The sequence below is a fragment of the Leguminivora glycinivorella genome, chromosome 12 (assembly GCF_023078275.1).
Source record: "Leguminivora glycinivorella isolate SPB_JAAS2020 chromosome 12, LegGlyc_1.1, whole genome shotgun sequence".
NCBI lineage: Eukaryota > Metazoa > Arthropoda > Insecta > Lepidoptera > Tortricidae > Leguminivora > Leguminivora glycinivorella.
Window position 1 is genome coordinate 988799 of NC_062982.1, and position 18139 is coordinate 1006937.

General features: G+C 41.4%; 1 protein-coding gene across 1 annotated transcript; it reads left to right on the forward strand.

Annotated features, from left to right (window-relative positions):
* Nucleotides 1-1404: 1404 nt before the first annotated feature.
* LOC125231941 lies at nt 1405-17989 on the forward strand. Its single transcript, XM_048137548.1, has 12 exons — nt 1405-1408; nt 3039-3485; nt 3573-3641; nt 4255-4472; nt 5044-5221; nt 5849-5995; nt 6491-6661; nt 7320-7481; nt 14411-14960; nt 15557-15794; nt 16854-17153; nt 17726-17989. The coding sequence occupies exons 1-12, from the start codon at nt 1405-1407 to the stop codon at nt 17951-17953; spliced, it is 2712 nt and encodes a 903-aa protein (XP_047993505.1). The 3' UTR covers nt 17954-17989.
* Nucleotides 17990-18139: the final 150 nt, after the last annotated feature.

Here is an 18139-nt window from a genome sequence, read left to right on the forward strand (position 1 = left end):
ACTTTTAATCAGCAAGTGTTCGTTGGATGGAAGATTTCAGTATGAAATGTAAAATGTTAAAAATAGGAAGACATATAAATATTTTAATAAAGTAAATGTACCTATTATTTTCTGTATTTTCAGCTCCGGGACTCCCTCAACCTGAAGTCATCACGGTACTGCGGAACCGTCGGAGAGACGAGATGGGTCGCTTCCAGCAACAAGGCAGTCCTACACTTTCACTCCGATTACAAGTGAGTCATCATTAGTCGTCGACTTCCCATTCAAAAAATTATGCCCTTATATGTAGTTTGAGCTTTGAGCTTGACAAATTCGAACGAGACAGTTTCTGCGGCTGCTACCCGGTAGTGTCAAATATGAATTTGTCAAGATAATTAAGAATCAATCCAAGGTTTTGGAACTTAATTGCTTGGCTACCAAAAAAATTATTATCCGTTCACAAGTCTTACTTTCTTAACAAACTACCATTAAGTAATTTTTTTTGCAGCTGTGTTGCCTAATCTTATTCTTCCTAGCGTTATTCTAATTGCTCATGAGTCTCATGACAGCCTGCCGGGCTATTATGCTTCCTATTGGTTCACTTATCCACGTGGATAAGACAACTGTCACTCTCACACTGACATACTTGCCAAAAAGTGACGGATGCTTTATCCATAAGTGATAAAATTAGAAGCCTCTGTCAAAAAGTGACGGACGCTTTATCCACGTAGACAACTGATAAAATTGGAAGCATAATAGCCTGCTGAGGTCATCTAAAACAACTAACTATCTCAAGATTTGGCGTAGATATTACTTTTTACGAAACCGACTAACATCTGACCTTCCAACCTAGAGGGTAAACTAGGCCTTATTGGGAATTAGTCCGGTTTCATCACGATGTTTCCTGTGTTCCCTAATATAGTGTTATAAACTTTTCGCCGAAGAAGCACTCGACCAAAAAGATACTAGCTTCTTTTAATCACTTCTGCTTAAGTACTTTCTTTATTTTCTAAATGTTCCAGCACTCAATCCACGGGGTTTTCGTTAGCCTGGCGGGCGGTGGAACTGGTGGGGTGTCCGTCCCAAACCTTCACATCGAAAGAGGGTGTGATACGGAGCCCGCACTTCCCTCATTTTCTGCTGCCCGACTTGGACTGCACCGTTGATATTTTAGCACCTGCAGGTAATGAAACCAGATTTATTTTATTTATTGACAAAGAAAGTTTAACTAATCTACGAATATCTTAATATTGGTAAATTACAATTTCCTTCTTCCTCATTAGATCCTTAGATCTTTTTTTTTCATCTGTATTGACAGCTAATCTTCTGGGCATGATGAACTGTAAGCAAACCGCTGTAAAGAGTGAGGTCTGGTAATAGCTTTGATTTACACAAATGTCTGCCACTTGTGCTATCCGTGGGATAATGGGTAACCTATCGATGTTTCGAAAATCCTTTGTCCGATTATCACTTGTCCGAAAACGGTTGACAGAATTTTTATAATCCAAATATATTGTTTACCATATTTTTAAAATGTCGCTAGTTTGCTATCCCACATTATCGTTTTCCCGAAACTCTATAACCAGAAGAACGGTTGCCAACATTATCATTTGACAACCAATTTGTTAACCACCTTTTCATAAATCCGATGCTACGTGACATCGAAATGTCATTTTCCCTAATATCATTTTATAGAAACTCAATAACTAGAATAACGGTTGCCAATCTTATCATTTGACGACGGTTTCGTTAACCACCTTTTCATAAATCCGATGCTAATATGCGACATCGAAATGTCATTTTTCCTAATATAATTTTATAGTAACATTACAAAAAAAATAGGTTAGGTTAGAAAATGCGACCCCCACGGAAACAAACTTGCTAGAAAAGTGGGTTAGGTTAAAACTGCGACCATACAAAAACAAACCCTTGCCATAGGAGTGGGTTAGGTTAGGTTAGAACTGCGACCATACAGAAACAAACATTTGCTAGAAAAGTGGGTTAGGTTAGGTTAGAACTGCGATCCTCACGGAAACAAACATTTGCAAGAAAAGTGGGTTAGGTTAGGTTAGAACTGCGACCTTACAAAAACAAACTTGTGCTAGAAAAGTGGGTTAGGTTAGGTTAGAACTGCGACCCTCACAGAAACAAATATTTGTAAGATAAGTAGGTTAGGATAGAACTGCGACCCCCACAGAAACAAACATTTGTAAGAAAAGTGGGTTAGGTTAGGTTAATTAGAACTGCGACCCTACAGAAACAAACCTTTGCTACAAACTCTTATGGCAAGGACTCGTAGGTTAAGTAAGAACTGCGACCGTGAGGGTCGAGAACAAACTTTTGTTAGAAAATTAAGGATTTATTATGTAGCGGCTTAATAATATTTCGAATTATAAAACTATACGCCATACAAAATAGCTGTCATGATACTTAGGAATTTTAATAAGTGTTAATTCGGATTTCGAACTTTTGATTTAGCGGCTAAATAATATTTCGGAATAAAAACTTTACGCGATAAAAGGTAGTTGTCAAATGATTCTTAGGAATTTTAATAAGTGTTGATTCGAATCATAAGCGAAACAAAATTACAGCGAAATAAGAATGGGGAAAATAATAATAGGGGAAAAGTACTTTCGGGCAAACAAAACTTAGGCCAATGAATAAAATGGGAAGCGTTTTCGGGCTACTAATATTCGACATTACAATTTTCGACTTTTTGATAGGTAACCGGGATAATGTGTTATAAATAAATAACCTAACCACAAAATTAAAATTTTGAAAAAACCCCCGACCGCGACCTAGTGGACCGATTTTCATGAAACATGGCTAAGAACACTCCCGACTAACTCAGCTTCCAGATAAAAAAACACACACAGACAGACAGACAGACAGACAGACAGACAGACAGACAGACAGACATACACACAGACAGACACGTCAAACTTATAACACCCCTTCGTTTTTGCGTCGGGGGTTAAAAATACTAAATACCTATTTGATCTAGAACATGTCATAAAAAAGGGTAGGTAATTCACTCCGAAATCTTTACAATCTTCCAGGCAAACGCGTGTTCCTAAACATCACCTACTTCGACTTTGGCTCCGGGACCTTCGAGAAAGGTCTCCCCTCCAACCTGACCGACACAACAGACCCCAGCTCCTTTCTCGAAGTGCAAGTAGACCTACAGGACCAGCCCATCAGACCTTTCACCAACCCTGATGTGTTCACCAGTGGGCTTTTTGTATCTACGGCGGAGGTCATGAGAGTCAGGTTCAAGACAGGAAGCAATGTTAGTGGGAAGGGGTTTCAAGCTCATTTTAAAACTGGTAAGTACTGTAACATCTCCCAACTCCTCGAAATCGAAGTGGATCAGCCCTTCAGAGCTTCCACCAACCCTGATGTGTTCACCAGTGGGCTGTTTCTGTTCACGGTGGAGCTGATGAGGGTCAGGTTAAAGGCGGGAAGCAATATCAGTGGGAAGGGGTTTCAGGTTCATTTTATAACTGGTAAGTACTGTAACATCAACTCCTTGAAGTCCAAGACCTGCAGAACCAGCTCATCGGACCTTTCACCAACCCTGATGTGTTTACCAGTGGACTATTTGTGTACACAGGATGTTCACGGTGGAGGTGATGAGAGTCAGGTTCAAGACAAGAAGCAATGTTAGTCGAAAGGGGTTTCAAGCTCATTTTAAAACTGGTAAGTACTGTAACATCTCCAACTCCTTGAAGTCCAAGAAGACCTGCAAAAGCGGCCCATCAGACCGTTTACTAACCCTGATGTGTTCACCAGTGGACTATGTGTGTCTAGGGAAGGGGTCTCAGGCATTTTAAAACCGGTAAGATAAATGTGTTTTTTTTTATACCACGTCGGTGGCAAACAGGTATACGGCCCACCTGATGGAAAGCAGTCACCGTAACCTATGCACGCCTGCAACTCAAGGGGTGTCACATGCGTGGTGCCGACCCATTAGAAACTTGTACAGTCCTTTTTTGAAGAACCTCATACTGTAGTTCATCGGGAATAAATACCTCGGCAGGAAGCTTATTCCACAGCCGGAGCGTTTGCGGTTCGTGAATTTTAGGTTTTTATTTATTTAAATAATTGGGCTCATATACGTTTCTCCAAGCTATCTATCATGTCATCCATATGCTATGGTTCACGCTACATAAAATTTATAATGGAGCTCTTTTTATATTTTCCGAGCAATTCACAGACATCATCATCATCTTCCTAATTGTCTGTCAGTTTTAATCAAGTATATTTAACTTCCAGTGGGCGCAGTGAACGCGACACACACCCTAGAGCTCCTCCACGTCCGCTCCGGCGGCTGTCCGCGCCCAACTGGCCCCGCGCCCCGCCTTCCGCGCTTCACGCTGCGCACGCGACTGATCGCGCCGCACGATCACACGGTATCTGTGGCTTTTGCGAAGACTACCCTCGCTAGCGGGGAGGAGCCGTGGCCTTGTGGGGAGGGGAAGGGGTGGATAGAGGTAAGACGAAAATAGTAATAGTGGCAACAATACTTGAGTTGAAGATCGTGCTTAATTCCTATCAACCACAGATGTCGTCTCTTGACTATAGACCTAAAAAAGAAGATAATATTAGTGTTGTACTTGTATTCCCTAGAAAATTCCCAAAAAAAATTTCTTACAGAGAATTTCCCGAGCAACGGCACATCAGTAAAGCATAGATGGTGCCTAATATCCGATAAGATAAGTATCCGATATCGGATCGGATAATTATGAAAACGCAGACAAAACTGTCATCACGAAATTCAAAATTCGTTCAATCTTACCTAAGTTATTTACGAGTACATAGTGGCCATCCCATAGTGGATACCCCCTCCCAACTGAGGGGGGACTGAAATCTTCTCGAGGCTGAGGCGTAGGGTTAGAGCCGGCGTAGCTTTATTTGACGTTCATATGCGCGTTGTAATGTACCTACTTGAAAAATAAATATTTCATTTTCATTTATATATTTTTTAGGCGTCTCACGTCTTACACTCTTTCTTTCACTTTTCAAATTCATAGAACTGTAGATACTAAAGACTAATTTTCCCAGGTGAAAGACAGCTACACAGACAACAACGGCACACAGTGGACGCTCTGCGAAGTGGACCGAGCGAAGCGGAGAACAGAGACGCCTCTCGTCATCAACAGTTACTTACACTCGTTGACAGTTACTCAGTGCGCCGGGGAGAATGGCGTTCATATGGACGTCGCTTTGTTAGTTAATAAAGGTAAATAATCAAGTTATGCAGATAACTTCGTTCCGGAGGTCGCGGGTTCGACCCCGGCTCGCACCAATGAGTTTTTCGGAATTTTTGTGCGAAATGTCATTTGCTATTTGCCAGTCGCTTTTCAGTGAAGGAAAACATCGTGAGGAAACCGGACTAATTCCAATAGGGCCTAGTTTACCCTTCGGGTTGGAGTCACCTCGCTTCGGGTTGGACGGTCAGATGGCAGTCCGCAAGGGGGATGGATGGAGATCTTTCGTAAAAAAAAAACTAGTGCCTAAGCCAAATCTTGGGATTAGTTGTCAAAGCGGACCCCAGGTTCCCATGAGCCGCCGTCGCCGGGATAACATCAAGTGAGATTAATGCGCTATTCTTCTCCAGACGACCGCGGTCTGGCTCAGTCGGTATTAGTGACCCTGCCTGCTAAGCCACGTCCTGGGTTCGAATGCCAGTAAGGGCATTTATTTGTGTGATGAGCACAGATATTTGTTGAGTCGTGGATGTTTTCTATGTATTTAAGTATGTATATATAGTCGCTTAGCACCCATAGTGCAAGCTTTGCTTAATTGGGGCTAAGTTGATCTGTGTAAGGTGTCCCCAATATTTATTTATTTATTTTATTTTTTCCAGACCCTGAGTACCACAGTAAAATTCTGCTGCTATCCGAAGGCGAAGATGCGAACATTGAGTCCTGCTACCCGAACCCCTGTCTACACGACGGGTTCTGCGCTACTGATGATGCCAAGAACTTTTGTCAATGCGCTGGATACTACACAGGTCAGTAAATTCAAATAGGTATGCCTACATAACACTCTGTGACATGAAATTTATAAAAGACGTGGCTTATCTAAAATAGGATACACGATACACTGTACTAATGGCAAGTCTCTAAGGTACAGCGGGTCAAATCTCGACTGGGGGGCAATTGTAACTACATACATAATTATAATCACACCTGTATCCCATAAAGGGGTAGGCAGAGCACATGAACCATTATGGGCCATTTGTTGTCTTAAACAATAAATAAATTCAAATTAAATTAATATGGGTTAAATTGTGCGATGTCACAGTTTCGTTTTCTTTCAACCCCTTATTATATTATTATTATTATTTTGTATTATTTCTGGTACAATAAAGTCTTTTACTACTACTTTTACTATTTGTCAAGAGTGGCACTGAAGCTTTAGTAGTTTCATGTGTTCTGCCTACCCCTTTATGGGATACAGGCGTGATTGTATTGTATGTATGTAATGTAAATTAATATATTTCCAGGAATGTTCTGCCTGCTAAACGCCTGCGAGCGCTCCCCCTGCGTCTTCGGAAACTGCACACTCTCAGAAGATTCGTTCGTGTGCGCGTGCGCAAAGGGCTGGCGCGGGCGGCGCTGCGCGGAACGAGTTCGACCCTGCGCGGCCAAGCCGTGCAATAATAGGGGGGCGTGCAGTGAGAGAGACGGGGGGTTCATGTGCCAGTGCAACCCGTCGTGGAAAGGAAAAAGGTAGGAAACAATAATGCATTTCTTGCTCTCTTGAACCTCCTGGGGTTCCAAGTCCTAATACTGGGAAGTGAAAAATTGAACCTAAGCTGATACCGAGCTGCTTTTGTTTTCATTTGTGCGATTTTCAAACTAAAGAAATTCTGCCCTGTTTTAGTACCAAGAATCAACCTAAGCTGATACTAAGCATCACTTTATAAGTAGGTTACATTTGGCTCTCAGTCCCAAAAACAATCAACTTCTTTCCATCTGTGGAAAAACAAGTCTGCTTTAGGTTTAAGACAAATTGAAAAAGTCTGCTTTGGGTAAGACTTGAAGTCATGGCCTCTTGATCTATACTCCAGCGCTCTGCCAACAGAGCCATCAAGACTTCAACCAAGCCAGCGAAATGTGATTGATGTATGATTTTCCACCACTTACGTGTATGAAACCCGTTCAAGTCATCCAAGGCAGACATTTTCCGCTTTTACAAATTTATTCTAAGCCTAATGGCATCGACTGCAGAAGTTTCTGCTAATCAAAAAGTTAAAAATTTTAAAAACATTTCCAGCTGTCGCAAACATACTCAATCTTTCCAGATGTGAAATCCCAAACCCCACCCCAAAGATCGTAAGCCTCGGCGCCCGGATGATGCAGGAACCATTCTGGCTGGGCCTCATCGCGGTCTTCGTGGTCCTCGGGTCATCGGGCTGGTCTGGTGCGCCAAGAGACACTTCCCGGAGAAGATCGAGAAGCTTCTCGCTGAGGAGGCCGATCGGTGCGCGAGACGTAAGTGTTATAGGAGTCTGGAGTTCTGATGATGGATGGCAGACATTTGCGAATAATTCTTGGTATCAATGCATTCATATTACGAAATCTTTCTTTCTGGCTGACGAAATCTTTTCTGTCCGTGATTCCCAGCCTTTTGTAATTTCACGAAACTTCTAAATTTCATTTGAATTGTGATATAATTTGCGAACTTATGACAGATAAAAGTAAAACTAGAACTGGAATTATACGAAGAATCTAAAATAGGTATTCTTTGATACCAGGGATTAAGACACAGACTTGTGCCAAAACAAAGAATTTTGTTTATACAGACTTCTTTGAATTGAGATCAAGTGTGTTCAAATGAATCCTCCTTAAGGTTTGTAGCGCGCGAGTTTTATGTAACAAATACCTATGAAAGGACGAATAAAGATTTAAAAAAGCATGAAAAACTGTTGTAAAATCATTAAAAGGTTCAACTTTTTTTCAAACCCTTATTTTCACCAACTTAATTGAACAATTATTTATGAAACCAAAGTTGATGCAAATATTTTATATCTGACACAAAACTCGAGCGCACATCTACACATACATACTTTCCAAACTCTCATAAGCACACAGTCAGCTTGGCAGAACCACGACTGTAATAACTTTTCGATACCACGACGTAATAGCATATTTACGCCACGATGAGCTTCGTTGATATCTTCTTTTGATCGTTTTCTGATTCGCACAACACGGATGGTAAGGTCACGTATTTTGGCGTTTTTTCTCGCTGTAACTAGCTTGCGGATGCAGAAACCTTTTGATAACTTTTTAATAGGCTGGATTTAGTGTCACGCGGACCGTCCGCGCGGAGCGATCCGCGGCAACTTGACTGTACTTAAAATAATAGTTATTTTTTATACCATGCACGAAATAAAGCATCGGATAATTATAAGAAAAACAGAGACAGAACTTATTTTAAACTCCAATTTATATTTTATAAATCAGATAGAAATATATAAAGTAAATCAGTTGACCGTGACGTCACAATTCAATTTCATATTAATTCCAAATAAGCAAGTCGTTCAAAATCGTTTTGACCAGTTCTTAAAAATAAGCTGATTTGACTAGGAGGAATGTAGCCTATTTGTTAGAAGTTGATGTTGTCGTCCGCGCCTCTCTAAAACGCTCCCTGAACTTAATACATATATTATTAGTCCGGTGCGGATCGCTCGCGGTCGGTCTGCATTGCACTAAAACCAGCCTTAGTATGTAGTACCTAAACTATGACTTTACTAAATTTGTTTTTTATCATGCAGAAACGTCTGCGAGCGATATTACATAATTTGAAATTAAAGGAAAAATGGAAAAATTCACACCTCCGGCAGGACTCGAACCTGCGACCTTTGGCCTTGCCGGGGCCATCACGCTCCCAACTGCGTCACGGAGGCCTGCTGGATGTGTGCGAATTTATCCATGCCTTCCCTCAATTCTCAGCCGCCTTAAGGTGGCGTTATAGCAAACATCTACCCGTAAGAATAGATCTTAACAGGCACTGGAGTCTCAATTTACATTGAGAATTCGCCAACCCCACCACCTATAACGCCACCCTAAGGCGGTTGAGAATTGAGGGAAGGCATGGATAAATTCGCACACATCCAGCAGGCCTCCGTGGCGCAGTTAGGAGCGAGATGGCCCTGGCAAGGCCAAAGTTCGCAGGTTCGAGTCCTTCCGGAGGTGTGAATTTTTCCATTTTTCCTTTAATTTCAAATTATGTATGACTTTACTATTAGAATTTTCATATTTCAGTGAAATCTGGTAAGATTTTTGACAAATGACTGAGGATTAACTTACAGAATCGATTTAAAAATTATACATAGGCAAAGAAAGTTAAATAATAAAGAGTATTAGATAAAATAAATAGACCAATTTATCGTACCTAAGCATAGTTCTGTTTCTTAGTAATGTTTCCGAAATCCGTAAGGAAACACGATTTTTTTAACTTGGTGCAAAGTGTATTTGTATTAAACATTTTTATTTCAGGGATATTGTTTTCGTGCTATTTTCCAAATTTGTTAGCAGTTCCCGGCAACTTTGTACATAGCCACGTCAGCAAATTTTAATTGATCCTATTTTGTTACCAATATTTAGTAATATAAGTCGACTTTCGTAAGATACATACAGGATAATTGTTATAATTAAGAAAATATAGATACTAGAGAACCTTAATGACGAAATAAAACTTACTAAAATCTCAATTCATCAAAAAAATCTTGGTAACAAAATAGGAATAATAAAAACAAATTTAACTTTTTCCTTAAATATTGTACAAACTTTTCGAGAACTGGCTGTTGTAATAACTTGAATATGCTACTACGAAGAGTATCGTGTTTTGTTTCCCATAACCTGTATGTTAAAATTTCCAAAATTTTCTAGAACTTCTTAAGAAAATTTTAACAAAACATGATACTTAGATTTCATATGAATTCCCTCTCAAGATATAGATTAATAAATTGGCAGAAAGCACAGAATTAGATTTAGATAGAAGAAACAAGTTCATCTATTTGTATGGCGGCCGAGCGTGTCAAATTTTGTACTGAACTTGATACTTGCCTGTGATTTTAAATATGTCTCAGGCCCTTGAGTGTTCATAATTTTTGTGTTGTTGCAATTAAATATCACGTAACGAGGCATATTTAATGTTTTTGTTGACTTCAACTTACAAAAATCGACGCCCGAAAGCTGCAAGCTGCGATTAGAGGCGGACAACTCAGTGGATTTCACTGAGTTCATTTGACACGCTAAGTAGATACGTTTGCCTGATCTATGGTATATATGACATCTGTGGCAGAAAGGCTTACTAATTCATGTCGCTTTGGATTGCCAAGTTAAATCAATTGTGGAAGGCGATGGGTCTGCTAGATGTTTGAGTGCCTGGACAATCATGACATCTTTACTCTCTTTAGAAGGAGAATAATATCATCATTCTTTCTCATTTCATTCTAATGTTCTATCTGTATGCCCTTGACCTTTTTATAGTGTTCATCACTATTTTGCCCTTTTAGCTTTTAGATAGAAAAAAATATCATGTCTACTTATCATCTCTTCAGTTTCATTTCAATGTTCTATTTTTGTTATGTTATAGTGCTCATTTAATTGCTTATCCTTTGGAATCTTTGGAGCTATCTATCTTATCTCGTTACATACGAAAAAGTAATAATGATGACTATCAATGTCTTAATTCTTCTTCAATTCATTTCAACGTACTGTCTCTATATCCGGAGCAGTGCTGATCCTTTTGTCTCTATATTATGATGACCTCTGTGTTATTTTTTATTTACTTCTTATATTATACTGTACAGTCGACCAAAAATGTGGTTTACGACCCTACGGTTGAGGTTCGTTTGAACGTCATGAGCAGTGATCGGAACTATGGGAGCAAAGCTTTACAAAACCTTAGAGCTGACATAAATTAAAAAAAAACCAAGATTATTATTTTCAGATCAGTGTTAAATTTGATTGTATACCTGAATCCAAGCTTTACAATACTTTACTACAAGGATATTAATATTTTCAGGGTTGTAAGCACTCTATAATGTCCACTTAGCAAGTTTTGTTAGTTTTACTCCCATAGTTCCGATCACTGGTCATGAGACAACAAGGTCGTTTTCCGCTTGCAATAATATTATGTCAGTGACAATTACTCTCTCTATATATGATACGTCATGCCATGTGTCAAGTCAACCTTAGCGATCGTTAGAGCTCACAGAAACTTTCGTCAAAAGTGGTAGACCACTTTCTTGGCCCACTGTACCTACCTAATCACAGTTCATCTTTCTCAGCATTCTAAATTCTTCCTTCATCTTTCTCTTCAACAAGTCCATGTCATTTTCATTCTTAAACTTACTAATCTAAACACTACAACGATTGTCTTCGCATGAAACTCTGGCATTCCTATATGTACGGTAGCGCGCGCGGGACGTCAGCGGTACGCGGCCGTGCCGCAGGCGGAGTAGCGGCAGACGCGCGGCGACGCGGTGGACCACGTATGTGCGTAGCGGTAGTTCTGCGTTTCACTGACGTTTTTACGGACGACACTCGTCCGGCGTTGCCGATCCGGCGTGACAGAGACGTTTGACGACTGATGCAAGAGCTACCCCAATGCCTGGCTTACATTCAAAATTTTGTCCTTTAGAACGAGAACAGAAAACTACATAATATTGACGAATAGAGTGAAGATCGTGCAATATTTTGCATATGGCATTTTGATGGCTGAAGTTTTTTTTTGTTTTCATAAATGGGCTTATTCTTGGTCACAGACTAGCCAGAGGTAAAGATGTGGCCTACTACCGAGTAAAGAATTTAACGAGACAGTCAATCTAGTTCAGCAATCGAAGTGACACTAAAAAATATTGGTCTATTTATTCTATCCGTCTGTATTGTTTAGTGATCTGCAGTCCTATTCCCCAAGAGCTCTTTCTGAAGTCTGACCCAATTAGTGCTTCGAACGGACTAAACATTAGAGCTCCTCAACTAGACACGCCCTCAGAATCACTGGCCGTTATTCGGCGTTTCAACCAAGTCGTTTTCGTGGATATTTGGAAAAAGAGGTTGTGTATTTTGATGTTTTTTCCAGATATTTGGCGAAGGTACCGAAAGCAAGGCAAAAGTCAATAGATCATATGCCGTGATTGTGTTTTTTTAACCTATACATGAAGTGTATCGCGGTTGATCATTCTGTAGGGAATTATTACAGTTTTTATCACTGATTTTCTATTAGCTAAAACCTGCGGGCTAATTTCTGGAAACAGCACCAAAGCCTATCACTACCACCAAATGCCATGAAGATGATTCGGAAGACGCGCAAGAATAACGACCCAAGTAGACAGACAGCATCAGGCATTAGAGTATCTAACTGGCAACCGTTGTCGAAGGTAAACTGTCGTCGGTGCACCGTCAGTGGTCGCCCTCCGACACGGCTGTTGTTCCAGCGCGGCCGGAGCCCCGGACGCTCCTGACCCGGCTCGGGATCCGGAAGCCGTCCGTGTCGGCGCCGCACCAGCGCGTCCGCGCCGCGAGGACGTTTAGCTTGGACGATCTGTTAAAGCCGCCGCCAGGACGTAAGGAGTGAACGCTCCGCTGCGATTCTCATGCATGATCATGTAGCTCATTAGTTTAAGGACACGAGACTGCTTTGATTGGAGAGTTGATCACTTAAAATGATCGTGAAACGGACGAGATACTCAATTTTTCTAATGTAGGTGTTCCCCGATTTTTTGGAAACCGCATGGATGAAAATCTTCAAAGTGTTTTTCACAGTTGATGCGCATGTCAGTGTCTGATAGTGCATCTTCAAGTAATCGGAGAAGGTCTTCAAATGGTATTAGACATAAATATATTTCGGGACGCTCCTTGTGAAGGAGAACTGCTAATTCAGATGATGGCATAGTTTGTTAATTAAAAATATTTTGTTTAAAATATCATATTTACCATAGTACCTAATTTCCTTTTTGGACCATGTAGGTAAGGGCATATATGGTACTGATTCAGTTGATATAGACTGCAGACGAAGATATCGCAGATAATATCACGATTTATTTTGTATCAAAATATTGGAGAACAGTCTTAACATTTTCATCGCATGTTCATAATGATTTTATGTTTTGGAAACAAATAAAAACTTAAAATATATTGATAGTTTTAGAACTTATGATAATTATTACAATTATATAATAGACCCAGTTTACTAGTTTTCTCACTCCAAGTGATAGAACTCTTTGAACTTTAACATTTTTCATGTTAGCATCTTTACGAGTTACAACAGAAGCTCAATTATGCATAGCGATGAAAAAAGCCGGAAAATTCCCGTTTTTTTCCATTTCCTTTGGTTTTTTTCAGAAATTTATGGAAAAAAACCGCGAATGTTTCGGCTCTTATTAAAAAAAAAAACATGAAATATGAAAGAAATTTGTCATTGTTTGGACGGACACATACCAGATATAGAAATCGGTTACTGCCCGAACGATTTTATAAATTAATCTTTATTCGGGCGAATTTGCACCTACAAACGGGCTACACCGACGACATGGAAGCAGAAATGACTGAAATACAGACGGTCAACCAAATCTTGGCACTAAAAATGGCGCGAAATTCGAATTTTCTATGGGAATTAATCCTTCGCCCTTACATTTTCAATATTTTTTTAACCCATATCCACTCGATACCCATCCATCCCACAAATCTTCATACCCCATCGCAGACTCAACACCAGAATTTTCAAATTTCACTCACATGACATACATTCGTCAAATCGTGGCGGAGCGTGCATCGTAAAGCACTGGACTGCTATGAACTGCTACAGTTACACTTGATGTGGAATGCTGACCAATATACTCGGTCGTTATGTGTGCACCCTGACCTTGCACAAAACTTGTAGCTCCTTCTTCCTTAGCACCTTTTTGGATCGTCCAACTATCTTCAACAACCTTTTAAACATCAATCAGTTTCCCTTTTTCTTCTCTAATTGGAATAACATCACCAGTTTTATTTAATTCTTCTTTCTAAAGTACTTTATTATCTATTTCATCAATAATATCATTACAAAGAATATTCTTATTGATTATTAGAAGGTTGTTGATCTGTCTGTCTATATGTTGTATATTGCTTTCGCATGCTTACTGTTACATCTTTCTGCTATTAATCTTTTCGTAACATTTCTACTACGTCCTGTACTAAAACTAAATCCTCTTCAGTAGATCCAAAACTAAACAAGAAACACTATCTCAAACACTAAATTGGCACGAGACCCTTTAAAAGCTTTAAAGCCTCTAGATGCACTTGATGCATGATAAAATACCCCAATAAAATTACCAAATTCAAATTAGCTTTTAACAATATCGATGTTGTACCGCTTTTAGAATTAAAAACTATAGTTATAAATGCTACATCGTTATTTTTCTACACAGCGTCCCCCTCGCCGCGCAAGAAACGAAATAACTCGACGCCAACGAAGAAAAATGCAGCAGAAAAGAAGCAGATCCTCCAACAGCTAATAAGTCCAGCTACAGCGAATGAGCATTCTAAGAAGATTAGCATGGGGGAGCTGATACAAATGTCAGAGAAAAGAACACTGAGTACTGTTGAAAGCGCGCCGGCGTTTATGGAATTTAGTGAGAATAAAGAGACTTCATTCGCTAGTGAGGCTTCAACACCTTCTACTTCTCCGTCAACTAGGCACATATCGGATCCGAAGTTAGAAAAGAAGGTCACATTCGCTAGACTACTTAATAGGGTATCAGCAGAGATGAGTTCGAGTTCAGATGCAGATATGATGAACACGATAGCGATTCCGATGGCGGTGATAGCGGACAGGGGGAGGGTGAAGGCATCTAGTACGCCGCCATCGCCGGGGATGGAGGTCCGGTCGCCGCACAGCACGTCCAGCAACCAGGGGAGTGACTCCATGTCCAGCTTGGATCTAACGCTGGCACATGCTGCTTTGAAGAAGTATTCTAGGTAAGAGAACGTGCATTCAAATTTATCATTCTCTTAGAATAATTACAGAAATTTGTTTTTTTTATTGTCGATTTTTAAACGAAAACCTACAGAGACACGTATTCATGACTTTATAAACAATGATACTATGCGAAGAAAATGATATAAAACATTATGCCTGACCTGAATTGGCTATCTTCTCATTTTATTCTTGGACTACAGAAAAATCTTACAATTGGCCGACGGAAAATTACGATCTGAAAATTAAACTGAACTGAACTGAAAATTTTTAATTTCACCTAGAGACTTTGATTTATTTGGAACTAGCTTTTTCGCGCGGCTTCGCTCGCGTTAGAAAGATACAAAAAGTAGCCTATCTCACTCTCCATCCCTTCAACTATCTCCACTTAAAAAATCACGTCAATTCGTCGCTCCGTTTTGCCGTGAAAGACGGACAAAAAGACACACACACTTTCCCATTTATAATATTAGTATGGATTGAAAGACACATTGCCACAAGCAATATCTGAAGTGCCAGACAGCTCTGTTATGTTCCTAATATTTACTCACATATCCTTCACAGTATGTGTTTCCAGCATTTATTCCCCTTTTCACAGAACCCCAAAGATCTCCAGCGCGGATTCCATCCTCGCGATGTTCCGCAACTTCTCCTCGTCCTCGGCCGCCATCATCTCGCGCGCGTCCTCCGGCGGGGCGTCGGCGTGCTCGACGCCGACAGCGTCGTCGCCGCAGGACGACACGGCGGACGCCGACGACGCGTCGCTCGCCTCGTCGCTCGTGCCCTCGCTCGCGCCCGACTCGCCCGTGCAGAGGCAGAACACTATTGAGATACAGGTCATCATCCTCCTTGCGTTATCCCGGCATTTGCCACGGCTCATGGGAGCCTGGGGTCCACTTTGACAACTAATCACAAGATTTGGCGTAGGCACTAGTTTTTACGAAAGCGACTGCCATCTCACCTTCCAACCCTAAGGCACAGTATAATAAAGAGTACTAACATACAGTATGGCCACTCCCGCTCCCCGCTGAAAGTGCGGCCCACCCCCTTCGGTTACCTCACAGTTATCGCCTGTCAAAAACGCGAACAGTCGACCTGCCATATTTCACTCATACAAGCATAGTACGCGTTCACCTACACGAGCTTAGACAGTGTCTGAGGTGTGCCTAAAGGTAACTTTTTTTTTATACTACGTCGGTGGCAAACAAGCACACGGTCCGCCTGATGGAAAGCGGTCACCGTACCTATGGACGCCTTCAACTCAAGGAGTGTCACTAACTAGGAGTGTAACTAGGCCTTATTGGAATTAGTCCGGTTTCCTCACGATGTTTTCCTTCACCGAAAAGCGACTGGCAAATATCAAATGACATTTCGCACATAAGTTCAGAAAAACTCATTGGTACGAGCCGGGTTCGAACCCGCGACCTCCGGATCGAAAGTCGCACGCTCTTACCGCTAGGCTACCAGCGGTAACTATTGAGATACAGGTGAGTGGGTGAATGTTACGAGCGGGTGTGGAACACAAGCAACTTTATGCCCGAAGGGTAGATATATAGGAGGGAAAGCGCTCCAGTAGTGCTGTCTCTTTCACGAGAAATTGTATGCCCAAAGGAGAAAAAGAAGACGAATGCAAAGCCCGACATTCACTCTCACATGCAGCAGCTCACTGGACCCTGTAGGATGGGCATTCACTCTTATTTGCAGTATTGCAATCCAACTACAACTGATCAGTAAAGCCATTATGTGTACGCTAAAATAAATTAGGACATGATCGACTGATCGACCGTAGATCATTCGTTGACTGGGACTCTGTTAAATATTTTACTATTTTGCTTTCTCCACAGTCCCCATTACTTAGCCAAAAGATTTCCTCACATTTCTATTTTTTATTTCAGGTCCTAGATCCCCTAAGCGCTCACAAGTCCTCAGGCACCGGCAGCAATCTCCTCCATCCCCCTTCCATCCTTCTAGAAGTACCTTCCACGATAAACAAATGCCTATCGCCCATCCGCGAACTGCCCACGCCTTTACCCACCCCGCTTCCAACGCCTTTGCCGACGCCGCTGCCGTCTCCAAGGTTACCGAAGAAGATGGAGCTGGATAATAATGAGATCAGATGTATGTCGCCGAGTGAAGATGAAGACGAGATTCGGTTGGAGAAGCCGGAGAGACCGACGTCGGGGTTGAGATTGAAGGTACTTATCTTTCATGATTAAGTATAGTCAGCTGCAGAGAAAAGGGGACCCCCTGCCATACAAATTTGTATGCAATGGGATCTATTTTTCTCTGCAGCTGACTGTACGTTGATTTATACTTTCACGATTATTACTCATCATTCTCCGAGACCTCGGGAGAGATATTGAGATACAGGTGAGTGGGTGAATGTTTTCGAAACGTAGTTTCAAAACGTGAAAAGTTCCGTGTTGCAAAATAATATGGCTAAAATCATCACCTCATTCATGAAATGCAACGTGAAGAGAAGCTACATTGTAATTTATATTTTTTTGTGATTTCAGTCATAATTAGTTTCATTCCCTTCTCTCTCAATCGAATGACCACTAAACCTACTACTAGATACTACTCCAAGAATCGTAAAAAATTGAATTGCGAATACCTAAAATGTAAAGAATCAACAGAGATCCATTATTTAGTTTCCACTACACCTTCTTGTAAAGACCCCGTCTTCTTGTGTAAAGAGTACTTTTCGTTACCAAACTATCTTACTCGGCTACAATCTTATACGTAAATTGACATTTACTTTCCACAGCTCCGGCAACCAGCCTTCAGCTGCGACACTCCCACCCCCTCCACCCACGTGACGGACTCGCCCAGCCCCAGCTTCACCCACAGCCAGGACTCGGAGCGGAGATGTCCTCCCCCTCCCCCGCGCCGCCCGGCCTCCGCGTCCCCCTCCTCACCATCGAGCGCCCCTCCCCCGGCTCGCCACCCCCCAGGCGGACACCGCCGCATCTCGAGTTCCAACCTCCCCCCTTAATAACAGTCACCTACAACGCCAGCGAGGAATCTGACGAACCTCTATCACCGAGACCACCCCCTCCTACGATGAACATGTGTTATCTAAGCCCATTCTCTATGTCGGCCAGAGGAGAACGAGCTCCATCGGAATCTAACCTCTCCTCATCAGGTTATAGCTCCATGGCAAGTCCGGGACCTTCGAGAT